Source organism: Pleurodeles waltl, chromosome 2_2 (genome assembly GCF_031143425.1).
Source record: "Pleurodeles waltl isolate 20211129_DDA chromosome 2_2, aPleWal1.hap1.20221129, whole genome shotgun sequence".
Lineage (NCBI taxonomy): Eukaryota > Metazoa > Chordata > Amphibia > Caudata > Salamandridae > Pleurodeles > Pleurodeles waltl.
The window spans coordinates 568,157,115-568,184,175 of NC_090439.1; the positions used below are offsets into that span (position 1 = coordinate 568,157,115).

The following is a 27,061-nucleotide window of genomic DNA, read 5'->3' on the forward strand; positions in this document are numbered from 1 at the left end:
AAATGCAGTCACAATTTTGGATGATAAGCAGGGAATCTAGTTACAGTGAGGATCCAGCACCAAACCTGTATACGGATACTCATAGTATAGGACCACAATGTGACCGTAGAGGAAAAACTGAAAAAAGGTTCCAAAGTACCTACAAAACATGCAAGTGAAAAATATCCTATGGGAGTGAACAGAAGAAAGATACGTCAGGTATATTACCCATGGTGTGTTATAAAAATGTACGCCACTGACCAAGAAGTAGAAAAGGAAATAAATACAAGAACACTAAGTGAAAAATATTCAGAGTGACTGAGCACTGAAACCGTCTCTTACTAGATAACCACCAAAAGGTGTGAAACATGTGGTGGAAAATGCAATATAAATAAACTTGGAGTAAGGCCCTCTTAAGAGAGGAAGATCAATGTAGAAAGGAATAATAAGTAAGGTGAACGACATATCATAGACATAAGTAAAATTTGGAGTTCCAGAAATGCTGTGAGGTTCCCAGCATCAAGCAAGAGCTATAAGAATCGATATGAGGTTGCCACAACCTGAAAATATCATGTAAGGCAGCTGGAGGACATGGCCATGATAAGTCTTGATGGAAAAAAGTAACCACCATCACAAAGGAACTGAAGTATTCATGTATGGGTGTAGTACCATCATAGTGCTGCATTTTCGTGCAAACCGACAAACATGATGTGATAAACTGCATATGATGTGAGTATAGTGCAGTATAAAAATCCAGAATCAATCATGGTGCCAAAGACCAGGGCACCCAATAGTAATTAGTGAACGTAGAAACGTAGACATTTGAAAGACTGCAATATGGGTGCAGAACATGGTCACCCATGGTACAGACCTGTATCTGTATGAAGCTAGTAAACTATGTACATAATACTTTATATAGTGGAGGAATATTATAAAGACGGAATTATTGTATGTCCGAACAGTGAATAATACAAAAATATCGAGATATATTGTGACCAAGGGAGACAGGTTAAGTGCGGGGCGGGAGCGTAGCCAATGGTGTTATATATGTCAAAATTATTTTTAAAACACGAGGAACTCCAAATTTTATTTATATCTATTGTATGTCGTTCACCTTACTTATTATTCCTTTCTACCTTGATCTGCCTCTTTTAAGAGGGCCTCACTCCAGGTTTATTTATATTGCATTTTCCACCACATGTTTCACACCCTTTGGTGGTTATCTTGTAAGAGACGGTATCGGGGCTCAGTCACTCTGAATATTTTTCACTTAGTGTTCCTGTATTTATTTCCTTTTCTACTTCTTGGTCAGTGGCGTACATTTTTATAACACACCATGGGTATTATACCTGACATATCTTATTCTGTTCACTCCCATAGGATATTTTTCGCTTACATGTTTTGTAGGTACTTTGGACCCTTTTTCCGTTTTTCCTCTACGGGCACATTGTGGTCCTATGCTATGAGTATCTGTAGACAGGTCTGGTGCTGGATCCTCACTGTAACTAGATTCCCTGTTTATCATCCAGAATTTTGATTGCATTTTTCCTTTTGTATGTTCAACTTACAGCCTTGAGAAACTAAACAAGTGTCGGCTGTTGTTTCATTGGATTCATGATGCATTGGATGAATAAACTTTCACCATATAAAAAAGGCTGCTGTTTCATTGGATTTATGATGCATTGGATAAATAAAACTTTCACCATATACATACGTGTACTCTGAACTTTGATTGGCACAGCGTACTAAGGAATGGACTATAAGAACTATGGTGGTGTGCTTTGGTATTTAATCATTGAATGTCTATGTGTTGTTTGAACTTTCAATCAACACAATTCCTCTTGAAGTGGTTGGGTGCTGTACCAGCTTGACACCCCTGGCAGCACGATCTATGGTGGATGGACATTATTTTCTCCTAATTTACCATGTTTACTTATAGGAGGTGTGAACCGGTAGCATAGCCACTTTGTTTTGTATCTCATAATACTGAAGCCATCTCTGGCCTCTTTAATCCATTTACAGCCAGTCCCTGCCCCTTTATCTCACTCTTGCAGCTTTCAGCTCTTTGTGACATTTTTCCATCTTGCTTTTCTCCGTCTTTCCCATATGTGTCTTTTGCTAACTGTAATTGCCTGAGGCTGAAAAATAACTGTCGGCCCTCAGAATTAAGTGCCGGTGCCCCCACCACAACCATTGGCTCAAATTAAGCACTGGGGTAATTACACACAAGAACTGGATTGACAAGCCCATTCCTGCAATTTGTTCTAGAAACCGGCCATGTTTCCACACATCTTTCTACACGCCCTCTACATGCTTCTACAAGATTTCTACAAGCAACAACCTACAACTATTAAGCATACTATTCTTCAGCTAATTCATGTGAATTCTAAGTTGTTTTTTCTTACGTGACTGATGTGATGCTAATAACTTTCAAAATGCTGCTGTTTCTAGGATGTTTCTCGCATTGTGGGGTCATCAGCTCATCAGGGACATGATTACATGGACTCCTCTGGTAAGAGAGCACTATTTATTTAACCGAATCTTGAAGTGATTGTTTTAGGAAGACTACCAGTGTTGCATCTCTCCAATGATGTTTCTACCCAGTACAGTCTGCATATCTATATTTATTCATGTGGTGACCACTGAAACTACTGTGTTGCAGTAAAGCACAATCACATGAGAACTCATAGCGTCAGAAAAGATGGAGAAGAAAATTAAATTACATCAGTAGCAGAACCAAAATAAATCTATTTTTCAAATTCTGATACTAGTGACCAATTTAGTAGTTGGTTATTGTGCTGGGGCAGCATATAACCATACTGGCTGAAACTTGTTTTTCATTTTGAAGATAGAAACAAAAAGTTTTTAATTGTGACATCTTGATCTTTGAGCAAATGAATAAGTGAGGTAGTAAAAGCTTTTATGTCGCATTAATAAGAAATATAATCACATGGCTGTACCATGGCTGTGTTTATCATAACAATTTTTAGAATCTTAAATAAGTTTGATGCGGTTTGACAGAGTTGCACGAAATCTAGAAGACAATTAGCACGTTCATATTAGTTCTGTACATTCACCAACAGAGGGCAATTTTGAAAGGTGTGCGTCGGGGTCTGATAGAAGTGATAGACATGATAAGGATTTTGGGCGCACGGCTGCATATCCATACCACCAACTGTGCATGACTTCTAGCCATGTGCATCTCATTTGATAGCACAGTGGGCTAGGGTCACGGTATAGCTTAGAGCCACACCTTGCTCCCAGCCCCTACGGTGCACAGCCTAAGACTATATGTAGGCTCTGCAAGTAAGAGGACCAAGCATCCAGGGGAGGTTGTGCAAGGCCAATCACCACATTCATTGGTTCAGTGCCCGGTCCCTTCTAGCACAGCCCGAGGGCAAAGGTTGTGAGCCCCTCAGTGAAGCTTTTGTGGTTAGTTGCAAAAACATTGTGGCAGCTGCCTTAAATTATACGACAGGCTAGCTTCTCAAGGCAAATAGACATGAGCAGCAGGTTTGAGAGATACAGGTTTGGGCACAGGGAGTTGTTCACTCAGACCCGTGATCCCAAATGTGCAGAGCCAAAGGCAAGCCACAGTGAGTTCTTTGGAAAAAACTGGGGAAGCATTGCACGGCTGATGGATGTGTGCAGCAGCCCTATAATAGTTTCCCCAAAATCAGCTGACTACATTTGGCTTGTGGGGTTCAGGGGCATGGTGGGCCACACCTTTTGCAGTTCCCTGTGCCCTTGGCAAAGACCATGTGTGCCAACTCTAGATGCTGTGTGTTATTGAACAAAAATCATTGTGGCAGCAGTGCACAGGCAAATGTCAAGATCAGGTAGACCAGCTGCACATGACCAAAGGACAGGCTGGGCTAGTTTAGTAGGTATTGGGACAGCCACTGGGTGAGGTGAAAGGCTACATCCAGGACCCAGGCCCCACTGTACACAGCCAAATGTTTGTGCTGTGCGCTCTGTGAACAGAGTGAGCCCAAGGAGAGGCCTTGCATACTGAGTGCACTTTGCCAACTCCAGCAAGTTGTTTAATGGTTTAAGGGTTAACATATGTTATAAAGTAAAAAATAAAAACATAATAAAATAGTTTGTTAAAGGTATGTTATGGTTACATTTGCACACATCAAATGAACTCTTGTTTATACAAACCTCAGAAATTATTTACGAAAGTCAATGTGGCATTATGGTTGCAACTTAAAACCTAAAATACTGCAATTCCCCATTTATGGACTACAGTTTATACTGTAACTCATTTCCCACCATGCACTTCTCATGACTGCTCATATGACATCAATGATTGCATCTCAAATTTCATTATATATATTATCACTAATTACATATCTGATGAAAGCATTTATGAAATAACTGATGGTATTACATATGATGTCACTTAGGGCATAACTGATTATATAAGATATGACATCAATAAGTCAATCCCAATGACACAGTTATTAACAAAACATGGAATTTTGAAAAGTTTCAACCAGAGGGTTAGTATCCTTCCACCCCATCTACTAGGAATGATGTTTGTGAAATCTAAGTCAATTGCAAACAGATAATTTCGCAGACAGTGCTGATCTACATTCTGTGGCTTTCACCCCCACCAACTCTCCCAAGTGGACGATTTTGCTAAGAGAACAGCCCTGGTAAACAACTTGCACCTGATCTTGAAATCGGGCAATATGAAAATAACGTTTCGTGTTTGCCGACCTATGGCACTTACGTTTATGTTGCATAATTATATTAAAATATCTACTAATATGAGACGGATACTTAATTTTCCTTGTCTCCTGCATACGCCCCTTTAGGTAGATATATGCTGTCATATGACTCAAAAAAGTGGTGATTTTAGCAGAGAATAATCCGGCAATCATTCTAAACTAACCAAATACTTGCACTAAGCAAAAAAAATTCTGATCTCCTAAAGGCCACAGAAACAGCAAGCGAGTCAAAGTTGCCCGGGAAACATTATCACAAAGAAAATATTTACATGATAATGTTCTTAGAGAAATATTGACTCACTATGACTTGCATTTGGTGCCACTGACCTATATTCTTTGAGCAGACGATCTCTGACTTTTCTATATAGGGCCTGTTGCACTTCTAGTCAGATTTTTTCGTCACTTCGGAACCTTTGCAGGATTGGTCCTTCTTACAATTGCTCTCCCCCTTCTTCGCATTGTCTGCCCCTCCTAGCAGTAGTATGCCCATTTTCAGCCCGTCTAACTCCTCTAACCGGGATATCCCTTTTATACAAAGTATGTCCTTTGCAAATTTTGGAATAACTACTTCTGTTTGTTGCCCACCTCTGCTAGACATTTTCTGTCACTTCTACATTAAGATCAATAACTCGGGTCTGAAATTGTCAGAACATTTTCAAAAGCATATATTTGAAAAGAGCACTGGAACGCTTCTGGAAAACGCGTGCTCTGTAAAATGTACATGAAATTTCAGCATCAGGTTCAGCATATCGCATTTACTTGCTGAAAAAGGCTGAAGTGAAACCTTGTCATTTACCATAATCAGAAACAGTTGCTAGAGTGAGCATGGCGAGCCAATTTCTTTGGACTCGGGTTTCACCAGAAAATGTACTTCAGATTGCAAACACCATTCAAAGTCAGGAATTGGCGCAGGCTCAGCTCCTTAAAGCTCAGGCTTCTACCCACCACGCTGCTAAACTAGTTACCTAGATAAATGCTTTTTCAAAGAGATATCTTCGTGGGACCCAGCTGGAGAGTGAGAGATTTGGGGTATAGCATGGAATATACAGGCATTGATGCATCCTATGGAAAAAGTAAGTGGTGTATCCAAACACATGGTGGATCCTGCTGGAGGAATGGATCACACTAAACACTGCATGACTATAAGACTATGGCATAGCAAATGTATGATGGAACATCGAATGGTGGAACCACGCATGCCTGAACAGTGCTGTCGGAACAATGACCGCATTGTTACCACAAATGCCTTTACCACGCATGCCTTTACAAAGAATTTTCATTGTAAAAGCATGCCTAGTAATGGCATGTGTGGGAACGGCATGTGTGGTTCTAGCATGCAACCCCCCACCTGTCCTAAGGCCCAGAAGTACCACACCCCTAATACTAAAAATACCCTGACCTCCACACCTCTAAAACAAAACTACCCTGGATACCTCCCACTCACCCTGAGCCCTAAACCCTTCCCCGACAAACTATCCTGATACCCCACCCCCAAAAAACAAAAGTACCCCGATCCCTCCACCCCAAAACAAAAATACCCCAACCCCCCACTCCCACACCTAAAAACAGACCTGCTCTGATTCTCCACCTCTAAAAACTAGCAATCTACCCTGACCTCCTCCCACCCCAAGCCCTTAATCCATCCCCGCCCTTAAAAACTAACCCCAATCCTGCCCCAGCTCCACTTACCTGCCTGCAACCTTTCCCGATGCACTCTCTCTTTTTCTCTGCCTTAACCACGCATGTGCGTTGTTCAGCACATGCGTTGTTAACGCGGAGAAAAAGGGAGACGTTGTTAACGCAAGCATGGTTCCGCTTGCATTAACAACGTAGGTCGTTGTTCCGGAATCGTTGTTCCAGATATTCCCCTGGCAGAGCCTATGGGGTCTGAAAACTAATGAGCTTTTAATTTCCTTTCATGTTATTTGTACTACTCTAATTGTTCTTTGTTATACCTCAGTGGTCCCTGCCGTATCCCTTATTGTCTTTGTTCAGCATTGATGATCTTTGTACTGCTTTACTTTGTAGCATCAAATAACTTTTTTTGTTACTTTACCAACAATATCTGTCCTAAGGTGTCCCACCCACTGCTTACTAAATCTTTTTAACTGGTCGCTTTAGCTTCGAAATTCTCTAATTCACCAACACCTTCCCTGGAACCTTAATTCCTAATACCTCGAACTGCATAACACTGCAGGACTGTTATCAGACTATATGAGAGGTGATATAAGCAGAGCACGCCAGTTCACTTTAAATGAAATGCCCGGGTCCCCAGACGTCCAGGAAAGATAGCACAATAAGCCACAAGGGACCTGTTTGATCAGCACACATCCCTGCAGCAGCTGAATATCCAGTGCATCATGAGTGCAATAATTCTGACCCTACAATGAAAGAAGAGCGCTGACAGAGAAAATTTTGAAGCCCTACTAGCAGTCTGCTTCTGTTGATACTATAAGAGCCTTAGACCGATGCACCTGCACAGTCAACATTAATCCTAGGAGCACTTTAGTGGACTGCTGTCTTGTCACGGAAATAAATGAACCTGATCATCTTCTCATGGCATCGTGCTTTTGTTTGCACCTGGAAGCAAAAGGAAGAGGATGAGAATGACCAAAGCTAAGAGAGAATGGCAGGAAATCACAGAAAATGCATCCATGCCAACATCAACAGGCTCCCAGCAAACTGACCCCTCCCTTGAAACCTCTGAAAGAAGTACAAGACTTTGCCCGTGTTGCTGGCTTCCTAGTAGATTGGTAACATCAAAGTCTGAGCCCAGAAAACGCTGAAGCACTTCAGTAAAATCATGGTTTGGTAGTGTCAATATAATCCTGGCAACCCAATCCCTATTGCCCAATTCCTGAATTATATGGGCCATACCAGTAATCTATTTATCGTATCCCAATTTTCCCTGGAAATGGCATAGCCAAGGGAAGTATAGGTGGTGGCAAAATAATTAATAGTCTCCTATGAAGAATTCTAATGAGAGCAAAACATTTGCATTTGTATCATACTGTGAAGAATGCAGTTTCAGCAAGCATTGGCAAAACCAGTAGGCCCAACATTTGTACGGTGTGGGGATCAGGCATATGCTCGCAATACACATGTCAAACCTGTTATACTAAAGCACAGAAAAAGCACTTTAAACCACCAATAGAAAAACAGTGAGAAAAATACTTATGTGAGCCGATTCAAAGATTAATTGACAATGTCTACAGCCAAAAGCTAATTGTTCCAGCTTTTCACAATGAATAGCACAAGCAACATGCACATCAAACCTAAAGATTTAGTCAGATGTAGAAGATACATGTTATGTGTGTAAAGTATAATTACTAAACTTAGCATAGTGTCATAGGTTTCTAGAAAAATAAAAATATTTGTTCCCTGCTTATAAATTAGAGTGTGACTCTCATATTTCTTTTAGACTTGTGGGAAACCTATAGCAGATGGTGATGCATCATGGAAGATGTCCATTGGTGAAAGCTGAGAACAGTTACTGCAGGATGTTTTTCAGGTTCTTCAAGAAGCACAGCCATGCTTGTTGATGTCTGCATGATGCAGGTGCTTGTTGAATTTACTGGAGACCTACACCCAAAATGCACATTAGCTTACCTCTCCTGTTCAATCAGTCACTTACTCTTGGGTCCATATTCGCCCTACTATATCCCCTAGTTTCAGTGGCATTAAAACACCTTAGGGGTCGCTCCTTCCTGAAAGGGATGGTGAGGGGGCCCCCACAATACCCATTACCTCTAGCTGACATGCTGAGGGGGCCACCTTTTGCATAGAGGACTGTAGGACCTCCACACAATGGGGGGCTGCAGGAGTGTCCGTTACGCCCCTACCAAGTTTACCTCCTGCTGTTTCTCTCCATCTCTCGAATGAGTTAAAGGCAACCAACAAACTATATCCTAATGTATATTAATGTAGTTCTGTGGTCTATAAAGTATGCTAAGAAGTCCCTCAGCTGGATGATCTTCTGTATATTAGTGCAGATTAGAGTCTGTTGAAAATTAGCAAAGGCTAATGATGAGTGTCCCTAATGCAAAATGGCAATTGTTCAAGAAGATTATTCCTGCACTACCACAAAAGATAACATAGCATTTGTACTTTTCTAGATACCTATACCAACACATTCTTAGTCGGAGGAGCAGCTACTGGGGCTGGTTTAGCTGGACATGCTCTAGGAGGAACAGCCGGAGCATCTGGAACTCACTATGGAACGGTGACACATACTGCACATACCTCAGGAGAAGGCGGAGGCTTTGTGTCGACAGGAACGAGAGCAAATGGATTTTCAGCAGCAAGTGGAAGAGGAGGTTCCATGGGGGGTGGAACTCTGAGGGAGTATAGAGACGGAGAGGGACTAAACGCAGCATTCCTGGACAGCTATTTCACCGAGGTAAGATTATTGTCAATTTATACTATGATAATTTCTGCACAGTAATGACAAATGTATAATCACATACCGTTCATCCTACCCGCTCCGTTACTTAGGTTGTGTCCCCAAACAATGCAGTTACCATAACTTGTGATAACCTCACTATACCAGATGAGCGTCCAAGCCATGTAATGAATAAAACTTGAAAAATCACAGTATATTCTAACTGAAGGTCTGTAAGCACTGTATAACTCTCTGTAACCACATAAATAATCTATATAAAAGAAGGTAATTTAAACCCTCGGTACTATATTTATTGCAACAGATATCTCCTGTGGGAGTTTTGGAAAGCAACCCATAAAGTAATGGCAAAATAAATTTTTGTCTCCATGTAAACTACCTATAACTTTAAAATAAAGGTTTGTGTCGAGCAAATAAGTCAATGAGCCTTCATTATACTGTGATAAAAATAAATAAGGAAATTAAATGTGTAACTGTCCGGTCAGTCTTACTATCTGTAATGTGAATTTTCCATACATTATCTGATGAGTAAAATTACTCAAGATTGTCTTTCATTTGCACACAGAAAGTCTTAGGAGTGCAGGAGCATGGCAAGGATTCCATGCAACGACAATAACTCCTTTGGCTGCTTTTGAGATAGTAAAATACAGCATTGTCAAGTTTTAATGAGTCCTCAGGGCTCTGTGTCCTTGTGCCACTCTACCTCCTGCACCAATGGTAGTTACCCCTAACGAATGTCCATTTTATCACCAACAACCAAGGATTCAGGTATACAACTTCCAAGTCGATTTGATAATGTGCTCTTTTTTTGGACCATGACTTCTAATTGCCAGAAAGAAGGGGTAAACGTTGTTGCTAGGGGAATAACAGTGAATTACCAATATCTCTTTGATGTGCTTTAGCCTATTTGGGAGTTTGTGATCCAAACACCTTGTGGGTTTTGAGTGTTAGTGGTCCACATGTGTGGGTCAGTTGGCACTAGGTCAACCGCACTCCACAGATGTGCCTTGGTACTGTTGATGCTTTGTGACTGTGTTTCTTACACTTCACACAATGTGGTGTCCCACAGATATTGGAAGATCTGCAGTGTAGTCCCCCATCCTGGTTCTACCATTGCATTGTTGTAATGATTATCATGATGAACACTGTCAAAATTCAATCCTAGACATTAGATCAACCTCTTTGTTAAGACCTGTTTTTTTAAGTCCAGGATGTTTATAAACCTTGAGCTCCCAAGTGTTTTAGAGTTGTGTTTCCGTACCATGAATGACGACAAAACCTACATTGCTTGCATGTTTTTCGGGAAGTGTTGACACAACATGGTTTCTGATGAATAATTCACAATTTTACATTAAATTAACATTGCTTGGTACTTCTGTGTCTCTTTCTTAGAAGTTTCACCATATGTGTGGCAGGTCTTTGGGTTGCTTGCATCCAATTAATGCAGGGTACATGAAAGTGCCTTTGAATTTCTCATATTAGCTCAACATTGGCTTCAGGTCCTTAACAAAGTTGTTACTTTCAGTAAGTTCTAAAGAATAGGTAACCATTATTTGTAATCATTTAGTAGTCATGGCCTCTTTTTATTAAAGCAGGTTTTTGCTGTGTATTCTTGATGTGTAACTAAATTCCTTAGTTCATTTTTCTGCTGAGTGACCTTTCTGCTAAACGTCTTAAGTGAAGTGATTCTCATCATTTTGTCAGTGAATATGCAGTGGTACTCGTTTACCTGATTACATTTCACACATTGCGTTGTGTGGCTGGGATAGGAGTTTATTCTTATTAGTTTCTATCTGTGGGTGGGCTAAATAAAGCTATTTCTAAGTGGTAATTTCTTCCCACCGTATTGTGGTGTATGGGACATGTGTGTCAGGCTCAAAGTGATGCATTTGTGATATACTGATATTTTTAAGACGCTTTTCCTTTAGTACATATGATGAAAATGTTATCTTAGTACGTGTATGTTACTTGCTTAGTGGAATGTTGTGGGAATTCCTACTCCAAATGTCTTCCGCTACAAGATAAATGATGGTGCGCCAGTATGAATCTTGTGAGATGCATGACAACTCCAAGAAGCATGTCTATTCCATGGGTATCCATGTTAGGAGTCAGTTACAGGTAGTTATTCCATTGTCTTTGCGAAATGTTGCAGTATAAAGAGACAGTATCCAAAGTGGCTAAAGGGCACTAGGTGATTCCATTCCTGTCTTTCCAGTCTTCCGGAAGTGTGTTATGTCCTGCACTAAGGAGGCAGGTTATTGGGGGTGGAAACAGCTTTTTTTCCAAATCCCCGTGTACCACCAGGCCGTTCAGCTCAAAATTTGGATTTGTCAAAGAGTATCTGAGTCAATGGTGCCTCTCTAAGCTGTGGAACAGTGTTGCCCATTCAGTACCTTCCTTAGGGCCTGATTTAGAGTTTGGCAGTTGAGGTTACTGCATCACAAACGTGACGGATATCTCCTCCGCCATATTACTATTCCATAATATCCTAAATAAATTGTAATATAGTGGGTGGTATATCTGTAATGTTTGTGATGGAGTAACTCATCTGCCAAACTCCAAATCAGGCCCCTAATCTTTAGGGCATTAATGTATTACACCCAATGGACCTGTATTCATTACCAGGTTCCACCGAAAAGCAGCCACTTTTAACCATAAAGAACACACAGATAGCACAAAATCAATTCATCATCATGTATATTAATTCATAGTTAAATGTGTTAATGGGCAATCAAAAATAACTGGACCGTAGGGTACTGCAAATGTGAATAAAGTGAAGGCACAGTGATCTGATGACGTGTATGTGCAATGGGTGATCAAATATATCACATTAGAAACAATACACAACAGCGAGCAGAAAATGGACATTCAGCAAGTAGGATCACATCTAGTGAATGCCTACTGAATTCCCATTATGGGTGGTCCACAGATAGTTCAAAACTACTGTTACTAGATGAGGTTTCTACAACAAAAAAAGGTAGTTCACAGGGTCCTCTTCGTGACAACGTCAAATGAAAGGCAGCATCCTTGTGGCAATTGTATGCAGACTGGCCAAAACCTTTTGAACAAAACAGATCAGGGGTGAACCAGAATGAATTCTGGGTTGATACCAGGAGCAATTCTAATTTGGAGGTGCTTTGTTGATGATAAACCAGAAAAATTCTGGGATAATTGGACCGTAGGGTACTGCAAATGTGAATAAAGTGAAGGCACAGTGATCTGATGACGTGTATGTGCAATGGGTGATCAAATATATCACATTAGAAACAATACACAACAGCGAGCAGAAAATGGACATTCAGCAAGTAGGATCACATCTAGTGAATGCCTACTGAATTCCCATTATGGGTGGTCCACAGATAGTTCAAAACTACTGTTACTAGATGAGGTTTCTACAACAAAAAAAGGTAGTTCACAGGGTCCTCTTCGTGACAACGTCAAATGAAAGGCAGCATCCTTGTGGCAATTGTATGCAGACTGGCCAAAACCTTTTCAACAAAACAGATCAGGGGTGAACCAGAATGAATTCTGGGTTGATACCAGGAGCAATTCTAATTTGGAGGTGCTTTGTTGATGATAAACCAGAAAAATTCTGGGATAATTTCTGGAGCAATTCTAGATTCAGATTCAGATTGAAGGTAATCTGAATATGAAGGAAAAATCACAGAACGACACTGGTTTCGGAGCCGATACATGTAAAAAAACAAGATGAACACAAGGCAGTACAAACTGTCACTGTTTGTGAGTTCTTTAAAGTTGAAAGAGGTTGCTATTTGCTAAACTCTGTTGGTAAATAATTCAGTTATACCCTAAGAATTAAGGCTGTACAGGAATGGCCCTAAAGGAACTATTTTATTTCTTCTGCCTACACATCATCAAGGTTTCTATGGGTTGTCCATAAACCCAGAGGCAAGCATGGTGTTCTCTTCATTTTATCAGTAAGGTAGCTTCTTATGATTTTCACTTAAAGTCAGAGGGCTTTGCCAAGTGTTCAGTAGCTAGAGATGTGTATGGGTGGTGTTCTTTGGTGGTGTAGCTAACTACTTGGCATACGTGGGGCATATTAGGCTTAGAAGTATGGCATTCAATATTCTGCCCTTACAATTTACAAAAGCACAGTTTCTTAGCTGATTAACAGAAATTCAGTACTAATCAGCTCTAATTAATTAATATTTCTTTTCTTTTTCTAGAAATCAGAATTTTATGCAAATGAAGATGAAGGGCGACCAGCAAATGACTGTCTACTCATATACGATAATGAAGGCATTGGAAGCCCAGTTGGATCCATCGGCTGTTGCAGTTTTATTGATGAGGATTTAGATGACAGTTACTTAGATGGTCTAGGGCCCAAGTTTAGGACCCTGGCAGAAATTTGCATTGGGAGAACAATTGAACCAGAGCCAACCCTGACTACGATAACTCCCAACATAACTGCAGATACAAATTTCACAATGTCTGATTCTAGCGTTCTTTTTCGTGCTGCTGAACCTGCCCCTCCCCCTGTCATCGATTCAACAATCATCACTGAAAGCTCATATTCATCTAGGGCTGAGATGCCCCAACCCAGACCAATACCTGAACCGATAGTGCCTGGCAATGTTGTAGTGACAGAGACATACACAACATCTGGTGCTGGCATACAACCTCCCTCTTTAAATCTTAATCCTCCTAGACATCAACCAAATGTTGTGGTGGAGGAAACATATACAACCTCTGGTGCCTCTGTGCAACCTCCTACACTAAATCGTAACCTTCGCCTTCAACCAAACGTAGTTGTGACAGAAACACTTGTTGGTCCAAACTCTGGCAGACATGGAATACTAGACATTCCAGAAGGTTCTAATGTTGTTGTGACAGAAAGGGTGATTCGCCCAGCTTCAGGTTTCCATAATGTGCCTGATCTGAGTGATGGCTCCAATGTTGTAATGAGGGAAAGAGTGATTGGGCCGAACATTTCAATGCCCTCAAACACTTTCAGCTTTCCTGACATAGGAGATGCTCAAAATGTTATGGTGACAGAAAGGCTGATACAGCCAGCCTCTGGGTTTCAGGGCAATTTCGCAAACTATCCTGAACTCACAAATACACAGAACGTGTATGTTACAGAGAAAACTACAGTCACTGGCAACACAGGGCAAATGTTCAGCCCTGATAACAGGCTAAGTCCTTCTGCTGGAGCCATTTCCCAAAGTACAATGCAGAGTACAGGATCTGGGGTTACAGGCCAATTGCTAACTCCGGAAGCTATTCTAAATCAAGCGATTGGCTCTCCATCTCCGAACACAATACGAAGGGTAACAAAATACAGCAAAGTCCAGTATTCAAATCAGTAGAACATTTGATGACGTCTTTATGGCAACCAAAAATCTAAATCCATACTTTATTCCCCTCAGAAAAACTTGCCAATTGGAACTAGTCAATAATTTCCAATGTTCATAAGGTTTTATTTGAGTAAATTATACGGATATTCCCTGCTCACATGCCAGAAACAGTCAATTGCTTCGTCAAAAAAGTCAGGTTAGCTTACTTATATTGATTATTTTATCCAGCAACCTTTTGGAGGAAATCAATATACTTAGTTCAGTAAATGCCTCAGCATAATATGTATATCACATGCAGAATGAGTTAAAACAAAATAACTTTTAACAATGAAAAATGATATGCTCCAAGATAGGTCTTGTTCTGGCCTACATTAGAAAGAAGCACCCAGCTGACCACGACCGAATAATTGGAGACTCCCCTCCTGCCCCTGCATGCCCACTGAAGGCCATTAAAAAACAAAACATTTTGGGGCATATTTTACCACAACATATTATTTTTGTGTAGCTGCACTTTTTGCGAATCTTGCATAAATAAAATGCTGGGATGAAATGCTATTGGGCCAAATGCTATTGGTGCTAGATCCCTAAGATGGAATGGAGCTATATATTATGCCTAAAGAAATTGGTCATTTTGAGAATGATGTTTGTGGAAAAAGACAATTGGATATTTGACTCCACTGAAGCTGTTGTGATTTAATGTTGTATAGTATGTAAAGTAACATAACTTTAGTATATTTTAAAAACGAGCTGTAAATAAAACAAAAAAAACCCATAGAAAATTATTTTTTAACTAAATTATAATAAGGTGGATTTCCTTGCCTGGTACTATAATTCATATTGAAAAAATACTCTTTGTGTTAGGAAAAATGGGAAGGCACATATCGTCACCCCTGCACCAAATATGAATGAGCATAACTTATCTAACGATTTGCCAGTAGCATCCAGGCTTCCTTTGCACAGGGATGTGGATGAGATTGTGGAGGCATACTTAGGACTAGTGCCCTTGTTGGTAGGAAAGTGCCATACAAAACTTCAAGTTCTTTTCCTCGCAGCACCAATAATCCTTGCACCATTCTATAGCTTAGTTATCAAATATTTTACAGGTTCCAAAATGTATGATATTTTGTAGGTTTACTGTTCTGTTTTGTCTGCCACAAACTATACATTTTTTTTTATCTGAATGAGCGGGTTTCCCCTACTTTTACATGTATTACGTTGGATAAAATGAATCCATTGTGATCAATCAATGTTTATTTTACAACTTCTCAATAGAAACACACTGCAGCATTTGCTTTCCCCATTGTAGACTCCAGAGATATTGGGTTTAAGGTATCAACAGGTGTATGTCTATAGTGAATGCATTGCTACATAAAGGGCTCACCTTACTGATGTTTCTGTAGTATGACACTCTGCAGTGTGGCACCTTTCAGGTTGCTAACTACAATGCCAATCCACGGTTTAGCTCTAGCATGTCAAACAGTTAGCTTTGGGGAGTCAAAAAACGGGCTCAACAATCATTCTACAAATGTTTCAACTGTAGGGGGGATCCCAATTTGTTGTCTCTGTGGTAAGAATGCAAAAGAGGATTTATTAAGCATGGTGAAACTTTCTAGAGTGTTCAACCTTACAAGCATTCTTTCTGTCACCACACAATGATCTACCAAAATGTGTATACGCTGACAAACCCAATTCTTTTTAAGATGTATTTCATTTCACAGTAAAACAAACCAGTGTTTTAGAAGAATTATTTTCCCTTTTTTAATTATTTATTTCAATTAATTATATTTGTATGCTTAGTGCATACAATGTGTTATTTAGAGCACACATAGAATAAATGAAGTATGCAGTTACAAATACAGCACCTTTCCAGCAATGTGCCTCAATTGCCACCTCGTGACCCACCTCTTCAAGGCGAGAGGATAGTTTATGCATAATCATATGAGAGGGAGTTTAATGGCTGCTTTGGTGACTATAAAGTGAGATGATATATTGACACTGTATATTCCTCAGTGATCCAAAGTGTGTGAACTTGAACAAATGAGTTTATCGCTCTAACCCTCAGTTCCCTAATAACCCAAAGTTTGGAGACCTTTGAGACATGTTCAATCTACTATTGTAATATATGCAAACTGGACATTTACATTTAATCAATTATACTCTTCTACAATAATGGGAAAACCAACTGATGCTAAGGCTCTTCAACAAAGCACCAACAATTAACCAATTCAGTGATTCAAATCAGATATTTCTTTCCAAATATACAATATGTCATATTTAAGTGCTCCTTACTCACTGGTCCTGATAGACATAGGTGGAGATTTTAGCATCATTTAAGATTCTAAATGTATATCACTTTCTGCCTCTATTGTCAGTTCATGACTTGTAAGGTAGGACAAGGACTATCACCATGAGCTTTTTACTGGGTTTTTGTTTATACTCATATGTTCTTATTTTAAATCATATGTTCATATTTTATACGTCTATGAGATTAAGGGAACTTAAGCACCAAAAGCACTTATGATAAGTTTTTGGAGCACTGGAGAAACAATTCTCATGTTAGGGACATACAGTATATGCACTGAAGTTCGTTCTATTGCATTACAGAAAAGTAAATTGTAGGTAGAAAACTGTTGAACAAAACACAACTAATGAGGCATTTTAGATCAAACAAATAGTGGCTGTACTTGCTTCGCACAACTGTTTCAACTTCTTTATCAGTATGTCTTATGTCAGACAAAAGTTAATATTTTGGGTTAAATGTAATGCTGTAGAATTTTCTTTCTTGCTTCTGTGCTACATGGCGTGCAACTTTAATATGGTGTTTCCTGTGGCTAATACAGCAAATGGTTGAAAGTGATGGGTCACGTGAAGGATGACGCCTTGAAAAAGTAGCATGAAAATCAATGACTATGGCAAATCACAAAGAATACCATAGTGTTTGAAATGGTGCTTTCTGCGGGGTTATAACCAAAAGTTTTGCCTTTCTCCTCCTATTTTTCTGACCCTCTTTTTGTTGACTTTAGGACTCTGGGCACTTCACCACTACTAATCAGTGCTAACTTGCATGTGCTTTCTTGGTATAATTTGTTTACACCTGTTTGGCTTATTTAATTTACCTGTAAGTCTGTTTTAAAGTGATATACCATATACCCAGTACCTGTACATTAAATGCTACTAGTGGGCCTACAGTGCAGATTGCACTACCAGGAGTAGTCCTTCAGACTTGTCTCAGGCCTGCCACTGCAGAGCCTGCATGCAGTTTACTGCCACCCTGACTTGACAGGTCAAAATACTTGCCAAAGCCTGAACTTCCATTTTTCCTACACCTAAGTCACCCTTAAGGCAGGCCCTAGATAGCCTTATAGGCAGGGTGCTGTGTACGTAAAAGGTAGGAGTTATATCCTTATGCGTTATATGTCCTAGTAGTGACAAACAGCCTATTTCGTTTTTCACTACAGTGAGTGCTGCACCTCTCAAAGGTTTGCATTGGGAATTCAGTTATATATGACTAAATGGTAATTTATGATCTATAAGTAGTAGCGTGGGCATGTTTAGTATGTTTGGAATGGTAGTGAGAAATCCTGCTTCCTAGTGTAGGTGGATTTTCTATTTTAGAAATGCCACTTTTAGAAAGTGGCCATTTCTCTGTGCCTATAACTCTATTGCTTAGCAGCCTGAATCCAATCCACATCTGGGATATGGTGACAGCTGGGCTTTGTGCTTATTTTCCATACGGCCTTCACAATGGGAGGGTGGAGTTGTCATAGGATTACATCTGCACAGTGAGTGGTCCTCCTGGATCTGGAGAGTAGGAGGTGGGGAGCACTTGAATTTGTATAGACTGTGTCCTGCCCTGACACAAACGGCTTGTTTACCCCCTACTGATGTCTGGAGCCAGGGTTGGTATCAAGGGGGTGAGCAAGGGTTGTCTTGTGTGTGTAGCTCCCTTGGCAAAACTAAAATGGTGATTACTGCCTGGCATAGGTGCCTTCCCTAGCCAACGAGGAACCCCATTTCTAATACATAGTAAGATGTACCAGCTACTGTAGTATTGCAGAATTTCACAATCGAAGCACTTAATGCGATTCAATGCCTATTCGCAATGTAGCTTCCTTGTCTTTGACAAGGAGTGAATTATATCAAAGGACAGCAGATCTTACTTATAAAAATATTTGTATATAGAATGTTTTGCTTTACTCTGGCATAGACATCGGAGGACAATATCTACATAGTTAGGTTATACAGTTGCTGTGGGGCCTTCCAAAAATGCAATATGCCTTTCTTTTTGCTGGAGGTATACTGATGTGTAGCAAAAACAGCATTTGGATCCTTAGACTATAGCACTGAGGCACAGTTGGAAACACTCCCCCCCATAGGAAGCCAAAAAGAATTAAAGTGCACAAATCAAAACGTGTATGATAGGCTTACTAGGCCTAAAGAGATGGGACATATGCATTTAAGAATTAGCCATAATGCATGACTGTGCACTTGTTGAAATGGAATTATCCAAGTGTGCACTTTGTTGAAACTGCAAGAAATTGGCCAAAAGTGCATGATAAATGTCTAGCACAGTGAACTAAATAAGCAATCCCAGTAACAGCACTTTTATGTTAAATTTTCAATTTGCTGTATTTTAAAAGGAGTCATATATTTGAAAATGTACTGAAAACATAAATTTCAAGCAATGTGTTTTGATACTTCACCTTGACCATTTGGTTTTATTTTTGTAAATTCCGGAAACCACTAATAAAAAATGTCTTTAACATTTTTCTTGTTTCTCCTTTTTCTTGCGTATCCAAACTCACGGAAAATTGCCCTCATTTTTTTCCACAAACATGATATATATAATTCTTACCTGAGTGACAGTAATGGGTAAGCGGCAAGTGAAAATGAGACTTAGCATATTTGAGGCTTCCTAAGTAGAATTTTTTTTACTGAGAACCAGTGAAATATATGGGGTGTGGAGTGAACAAACAAAAGCAATATTTCTATTTATCCTACATCACAGGTACCTGTCACTGCCTCTTGTATAAGGACAACATTTGGTGATAATGCTGATTAACAATAGACAAAGGCAGAACTGCACATATTTGTCAGGGGTTGTCTTGCCATTATAATATTCAATCTCATATTTCAGCTCTCCATCCCAAGCATATTTTTTATATTTCACAGGAAATTGTGAAATAATTTTCAGGGACCTATTTCCTGTGGGGCTTACAGACAGGTCTTAGTGACTGCAATTCTGTGTCACTGCACAGATTTAACCCTTCTCCTCAAACTATTGTTATATACCTTTGTTTATAATTACTTCGCATGAAAAAAATACATGGCATGAGCCATACATGCAGATTTATTACCATTGTGGAGAAAGAAGAGGGGCCCACTCACCCCAATGGATGCTACCTTTCTTTGTAAATCATGGCACCCCTGTACGCTCAACACTGTGGCAAGAAACTAGAACTTTTTCTAAGAGGTGTTCCTTTGCTTAGTTTCGCAGACAACCACTGAGTTTTTAAGATATTAAAATTTGAATAAAGTGCCAGCTGTGCTTCGAAGGCTTAAATTATAGGGAGATCTTGGCAGTTGAAAACGTCTTTTTTGATTTGCCCAGAACTTTAGCTCTGTTTAATGAACTTGGAATAAATTTGGCAAACGTTTAGCATGCGTATCAAGCTCTTGTTTTATTTAAATGTGTTAAGGGAAGCCGGCCAAGAAATTGTTCACTATCTAACAACTGTGCCATCATTTGACAAATGTGAATTAAAGAAGCCACTTACCATGTTTAGTGTTCTAAAGGTATGGAAAGTTTACTTCAGATCTATTCACCGAAGACAAAATTAAAAGGAGGTCAAAAAAAAAATTCATGTGCTAAAACCTTTGGTGCTCTTTAAGGGATTTGCTTTAAATTTGGCAAGTTATTAGCAAGTTATGCCCAGTGCAACAAAAGGGAAAAGTTACAGCGGGGTCTAAATATCGTGTATTCGGTATTAACATCACGGATCTGCATAACACTTGGCTAACACTAACATGTTTAGCCTATTCTTGACATTTTGAGTTTAATGTAAATCCATCAGGTGGTGTCAGTCAAAAGGGTCTGGGGGTCAATAAAGTGTCCAGTTGCTGTTAAGGGTGAGAACTGTTTGAAGAATGGGCAAGAACTCTGTCAAGCTGTTAGCAAGTTATGTCCAGTGCAGTGACCTCAGGTTTGACGCAGATCCAAAAGGGACACATGAGTTAAAGGGGTAGGGGCGATTTGCCATTAATTTGGCAGACATGTGGCAGACAGTTGTCATGTTTAGCTTCCTCTTGACTTTTTAAGTTTCATGTAGGGGCATGGTTACGGCAGGGCAAAAAGTATTCATTTGCTAATAACTTTGGCAGGCTTTGAAAATTCTGCAAACAAATTGTGAGGACTTTACATGTTTAGAATTCTGTTGTTATGTCAAGTTAAGCCAGTGCAAGAACGCTATGTTTCACATACATCCAACCCGGGGCGTAAAGTTAAGGAGTGGGTCAAGAAAACATCTATTTGATGATAACTTTGGTACCATTTGTACATTTGCACAAAAGACAGATATCAGCATTGGGTTTAAATTGCAACCTGCATAAGAAGCTGACAATTTGCAGAATGAGAGATTGGTTGCCTGTAGCAAACAATTGTTGCACAAGACCAAAGTCTACATGCAGCAGTGGTTAGGAGCAAGGTGTGTTTGCACAGGACCTGGTTTATGACCCACTGCACACAGCTGAAGGCCTTGCAGAATGGGGTAAGCTCCATTCAACACTACACATCCAGAATTTATATCTACACAACTACTATTAAAACATTTTCACTTTTACATTAAAAAAACTGTTAATATGAAGATACAGTAAGCTTTGTTCACAATACTTCAAAAAGGTGAAATTCACTTACAACGCCACAGTTAAAGTGCAGTTATGTTTATGGCATAAAACTGCAAAGCCTATCAAACTCCCCACAGCCCGAAACACCTGCCATTCAAACCATCACCCACACACCAAAACCTAAATTACACAAATGATCTCACAAGTGACATGAAATATTACCTTTCCATTAACATTATGCGTCACAACTATGTGTTATGTCTGTGTTTGTATATGTGCTGTAATGTGAAGATATGATATTAAGTCTTATCACAGTATTTTATGGTTGTAAATACTGTGGGGTCATAAGTGTTACATTTGCGTGCAAGTTATGGTTTGCATGGCAGGTGTGAGAGCCTTGAAATGCAGCACTAACCATATATATGGATATTTGTTGTCCTATCAAGGCTCCCTTGTTGCCCATGTTATCTCTGATAAGGAAATCCAAGTCTTCCTTGTTGCTCCAAGTGGCCATTCATGCCTGATTCCGGATGGTGATGGCTATCATTAAAGCATTTAAGAATTTAATGTACATGCACTGCAGCACTCATCCACAATTAGCCTGGAAAAAGTGCCCTTTTCACAAAGGTATTTTCACCCATAGATGTATACTTGCCCTAAAAATACCTCCAATTATGCAACTCCCCCCCCCCCCCCGCAAGTGTGGAGAAGTACACAGTGATCATTTTTACTTATGAGGAGGAAAGGGGGTATTTCAAAGTGTGGTTAGTCATCAAAGTTTGGTAATTTCCATAAGCATGTACGTTTGTGAACATTCTCAAAGTCTTCTTCAATCCTTTATAAACTTGTAAATAGTTAAAGGTTACTCCAGAACTGATGGAGTAAGCCCCCTTCCAGAATGGGAACGGAAAAGGACCTCACACACACACGTATGGTGGGGTGTAAAAGAAGGGATTGCCTTTGAAGGAAAAGACAAATTGTTTATTTGCACAAGAAGAGTATGTCTGGATACCTGTACCTGGCGCGTCCTTTTCACGCAGAGTTATGGGAATGGTAGACAATAGGAAAACATGTAAAAACTGCTCAAGAGGTGAAGTAAATCTCACCACATTCATTAGCGTTTTTTTCATGACTAGGGCCACAAATACCTCTGACTCTCTGCAGCTTAAACTTTGAGGGTGAAGCATCCGTGCTAATGACAGCCAGAGAAACAACGGACCACTCTATTGCATGTGGGGGGAATAAAAATGTACTGAGCGTTTTCAGGGATGGCAGGATGCCATGAAATCAGACGCCAGGGAAAGTCACTGCCTGCCTTGTCAGCAGTATCATCTGGTTCTAGTCTTACTCCCTATGATTTCTTCACCATTAGGGTGACAATTTTACAACAGCATGTTCCACTAAAGAAAAAGACTCACAATGATTCATTTTGGTAAGCGCTGTGAACGAAATTTAAAAAGAACTTTGGCTGCATTTCATTTTGTGCAGAGATAAGAAAATCTATGACCAGGATGTGACAAAACAAACAGCCTAAAGGGACAAAAAGGGATGTGAAGGCAATGCTCTCACAAGCTCACCTCCATAATGTTTATTCTTAACTTTTATCTCACTGGATGTTCTCTCAATGTCCTTGTCCAAAGTTGCACGGTAAGTAAAGTAACTCTGTGCATTACAAGTGCTTTTTAGAGATGGGAAGCGAAGAATGGCCTGACACCCTCGAATTACTTATATTCATTCTTATAACATTATGTGCTTAAAATATTAGTTTCTCACAAAAATATTCAATTTTCTTTATCTTTGGAGTACTGCAGTAAACTATTTCACATAACCTGAAATGAATTAAAGAAAAAGAAAGGCGGAAAGAAGGAAAGGAACTGAACATGTTGAAAAACTTTGCATTCTTCAGGCAAGTCACATTCACATTTTATGGCACACAAAATGACAACTAATGACATAATTAATGTTTTTTTTTGTTGTATAATATGTAATTACATGAACGGGAAATGAACTAACTAATTCTCGTGTTGTTTCAATGTTCTTATCTTGGATTGTGTTAAGGACTATGGTTAAATCATATCCAAATAGTCACACAATTTCTTTGGGTGTGTGAGAGTGACAGGGCACATTTTGTAAGGGGATGGCCTGGTATGTTATTGAATTTCTGTGGGTCAAACGTTTGGACATTTTCTTGCTTGCTATTCTTGCGTGTTTACCATTAAAATATGGTATTCTGTTATCACAACTAAGGCTTGTAACCAATGCTTAATTTGAAAAATAAATAAATGAGTGCTGTAGCCCAAAGATGTGCTTGTAAGCCTGCAACGAGCGCTATTAAGAGCCAGCATACCGAATGCCAAGGCTGTATGGTCTTCAGTCCACCAAAGGCCTCTTTAATCCACAACCAGACACCCTTTATCTCACTCTTGCAGGTTCCTCCTTTCTCCATGTTGAGGTTTTTTTTCACCTTTCTCTTCCTCCTTCTTCCCCTTGTGTTTTTTTTCTCGCTCTTGCTCTCCAGAAATGTATGATCTGGAAAAATGTGTGCCGGACCCAAAAATGTGCGTCTGTGGCCCACACCAGCAACCACTGGCTCATATTAAGCACTGCTTGATAGCTTATGCCATGGCGCTGTTTGTTACATTTTGATGAGTACCTTCAATAGAGCTTTATTACCTTTAATTTAGTTAGGCTGTGGACTTTGTCAATGGGTAAAGAAAAGATTGAGTGTTTATTATCATTATTTTTTGCAACCATGTACAGCTTCATTATTTTGCATTGAACATGCTTACATTACACGCCCATTAATATTTCAAAACTCTCTTTTTCTCATAAAAAGTCCCTCGAAAGAACAATAAAAATAACTGGTTGAATTATAAAACACTCAAATGCCTACACATTTTGTCTTAAATGGACAGTTATACAGCCTTGTGTTACTGCAAATTTTGATATCGCAAAATCCTCTCGGTTAGGGGTAGGGTAGCAATCACTAGGGAGCCCTTGGGAAAACCTTTTTTTCACAGAGCAAAACTTTTCATGTAATTACACTCCCTAGTGTGTGAGTGGAGTAATTGAGATCTGATTTGTTGATGATTTTAGTATAACCAACTTTAATATGTGTTATCATTCAATATTCTAGCAAATAAAAAACGGAATATTCATAAAAGTCAGCCCAGTTAAAAAAAACTGACATTCACTTAATGTGAATTGTAGAGAAAATGGAGAGATACGAGACACTTTCGAAAACATGGTTGCAAAAATGGTTTACTATGAAGAACAAGTATAGCGTTTAATATATTTAGGTAAAATGCAGTCATTCATATACTTTTTTAAAATCTTTATTTGTCAAAAATTGCACCGTTTAAATCAAAATTCAAAATACCGTTACCCAACAGAAGTGAAGTACATCAGTTTACAAGAAACCATTTATAAATAGAGTAAACAAATAACAATGATAAAGCTCAACAATTGATTCAATCAGATAAAAATATCAAAGTGCGTGTAACATCAAATGACGGACTTCACCTAAAAAGTAGAAGCTTTTCATTAGGTAAAATTACATGGAATTGAGTTCTTATGTCTGCCACAAAGTAATGATAATCTTCATTTACCTTGTGAAAGGTATTTGGAGCAGAAGAGTATTGAAGTTTGACATAAGGTGATTTCTGGGGAGCTAATGGAGTTCATATGAGGCTTTTTCGGTTATCCTTACTGGTTTCTTTCTTTAAATAATGCTGATATTTTTAATCCTTTATGTTCTGTATTCTCAGAGAACAATGACCTCACTTTTCTCGAAGTGTGTATCTCTTTTCCCCATTAAAACAAGTTTTGGCTACAAAAATAAATTTTCATTTTCAAAGGACAACATACTCCTTTCAGTGCAGAAGATGCCGTATGGCATGAAAGGATAATGCCTCATTATACTGTAGAGTGACCCAAAGTATTATAATATTAAAAAGTTATTTTATGAACTATGCCTACCTTAACCACTGGAAGCAAAACTACTATCAGTGCTTAGATTGATGATCACTTATCAAAGATGAAGTTGTTTAATATTCACTATGGCACTTGAAAATAGTTGCTATGTCTCTGTTACCACTAAAATGAGATTATAGCTTGGTTGTAGTCATAAAATGAAACAAAGTAGGTAGCTATTCCACTCTCTCAAGACAATGGAGTTGCTCTGGGATTATAATGGCTGGTATAAGCCTTCTGCTCCAACATTCCAATGTTTGTCTTTCTGTTTCCCCATTGTTAACTTAGAACAGCCTACCCTCGGCAGGAGGAATGCTGCAGTCTATACCAGGTGTTAAAGGCCCTCTTCCTTGTTATAGATCCTCGCCTGTGGCTCAGCACTATAACTCAGATTTAGGACCCTTAATAACCAGTAGAGCCCTCGGCGGCAGGCTATAAGCCTATATTATAGGTGAGCTCAAACCACAGTCACAGAGCTTATCCTACAACTGCTAACACCAAGAACAACATCATAAAACCGGAACCCCCCCATTCCAGTAGATTGATTGGATTACCACCTAATTTATTCCTCCCTTCTTCCTTCCAAAATGATGACCAGTGGTCAATAGAAAAGATACAAACAATGACTCCGAGACTGTCATGATATTACTATACCACCTGAGTAGAACTTGAGAAAAGTTTGCTCTGTGGGTGTTGGAAAATGGCCCTCTCTCAAGGATCACCCCAAATCTTTTTCTTAGCTCCTCCTCTTTTTCTGACCTGCTTTTGTTGTCTTTAGGACTCTGAGCACTTTTTACCACAGCTACCTAGTGCTAAAGTGGATGTGTTCTCTCCTCTAACCATGGTAACATTGTCTCATACCCAATTGGAAATGTAATTTACCTATAAGTCCTTGGTAAAATGTACTACATGTGCTCAGAGCCAGTAAATTATATGGTACTAGTAGGCCTGTAGCAGTGATTGTGCCACCCACTTAAGTAGCCCCTTAACCATGTCTCAAGCCTGCCATTGCAGAGCCTTTTTGTGCAGTTCAACTGCCATGTCAACCTTGCAAGTTAAGCCAGGTCTAAACTTTTCATTTTAATGCCTATAAGTCACCACTAAGGTAGGCCCTGGACAGCTAATGGACAGGGTGCAGTGTATTTATAAAGTAGGATATGTACATTTCAGTTTTACATATCCTGCTAGTGAAACCCCCCCAAGTTCATTTTTCTCTACTGCAAGGCCTATCTTTCCCATAGAATAACATCTGATTGCCGTATTACATTTTATAAGTGTAATTCCAAATCTGGAAGAGGTAAGTCTAGGGTATGGTGACAGCTGGACTTGTGTATTCCTGCTAGACAGCCACATACAAAGGGAGCTTAGGTGTGACTGATGGGCTATCCTGTGCAGGATGGGAGGGAGGTACTGACACTTACAACTGAATAGGCAGTGTCTGGTCTCCACACATATGGCAGCATACATCCCTGTAGTGAGTCTGGAGACAGAACAGGACAGGAGGGCCTCTGTGCCCTTCAAACACCTTTCTTCAAAGGCACAACTGGGTATATGTTCTGGACCTCTGACACCACCAACACAGTACACTTATGGACCTGTGGATACTCAGATAGGAAGAAGGACTTCTGTGCTGTTACAAGGATTCTACTCTGCTAGACTGCTGCTCTACAAAGAACTGCTGACCTGCTGTGCTGACCTGATGGTCTCTTGTCGGGGAAGGAGAACAGGACCTGCACTTCATCTTGAACCCAGGACCTCAGAGTGGCTCCAAGGGCTAGTCTTCTGGCCTCCTAATCTGAGCCTCAGGGACA

General features: G+C 39.6%; 1 protein-coding gene across 1 annotated transcript in view; it reads left to right on the forward strand.

Moving 5' to 3' along the window:
* The window catches only part of DSG4 (desmoglein 4), an 89,176-nt gene extending 69,976 nt beyond the window's left edge, over nt 1-19,200 (forward strand). Inside the window, exons 14-16 of the mRNA XM_069220069.1 lie at nt 2,431-2,491; nt 8,831-9,114; nt 13,305-19,200. Coding sequence (XP_069076170.1) covers nt 2,431-2,491; nt 8,831-9,114; nt 13,305-14,447 — 1,488 coding nt within the window. The 3' untranslated portion in view covers nt 14,448-19,200. The remainder of the gene's footprint in view (nt 1-2,430; nt 2,492-8,830; nt 9,115-13,304) is intronic.
* Nucleotides 19,201-27,061: the final 7,861 nt, after the last annotated feature.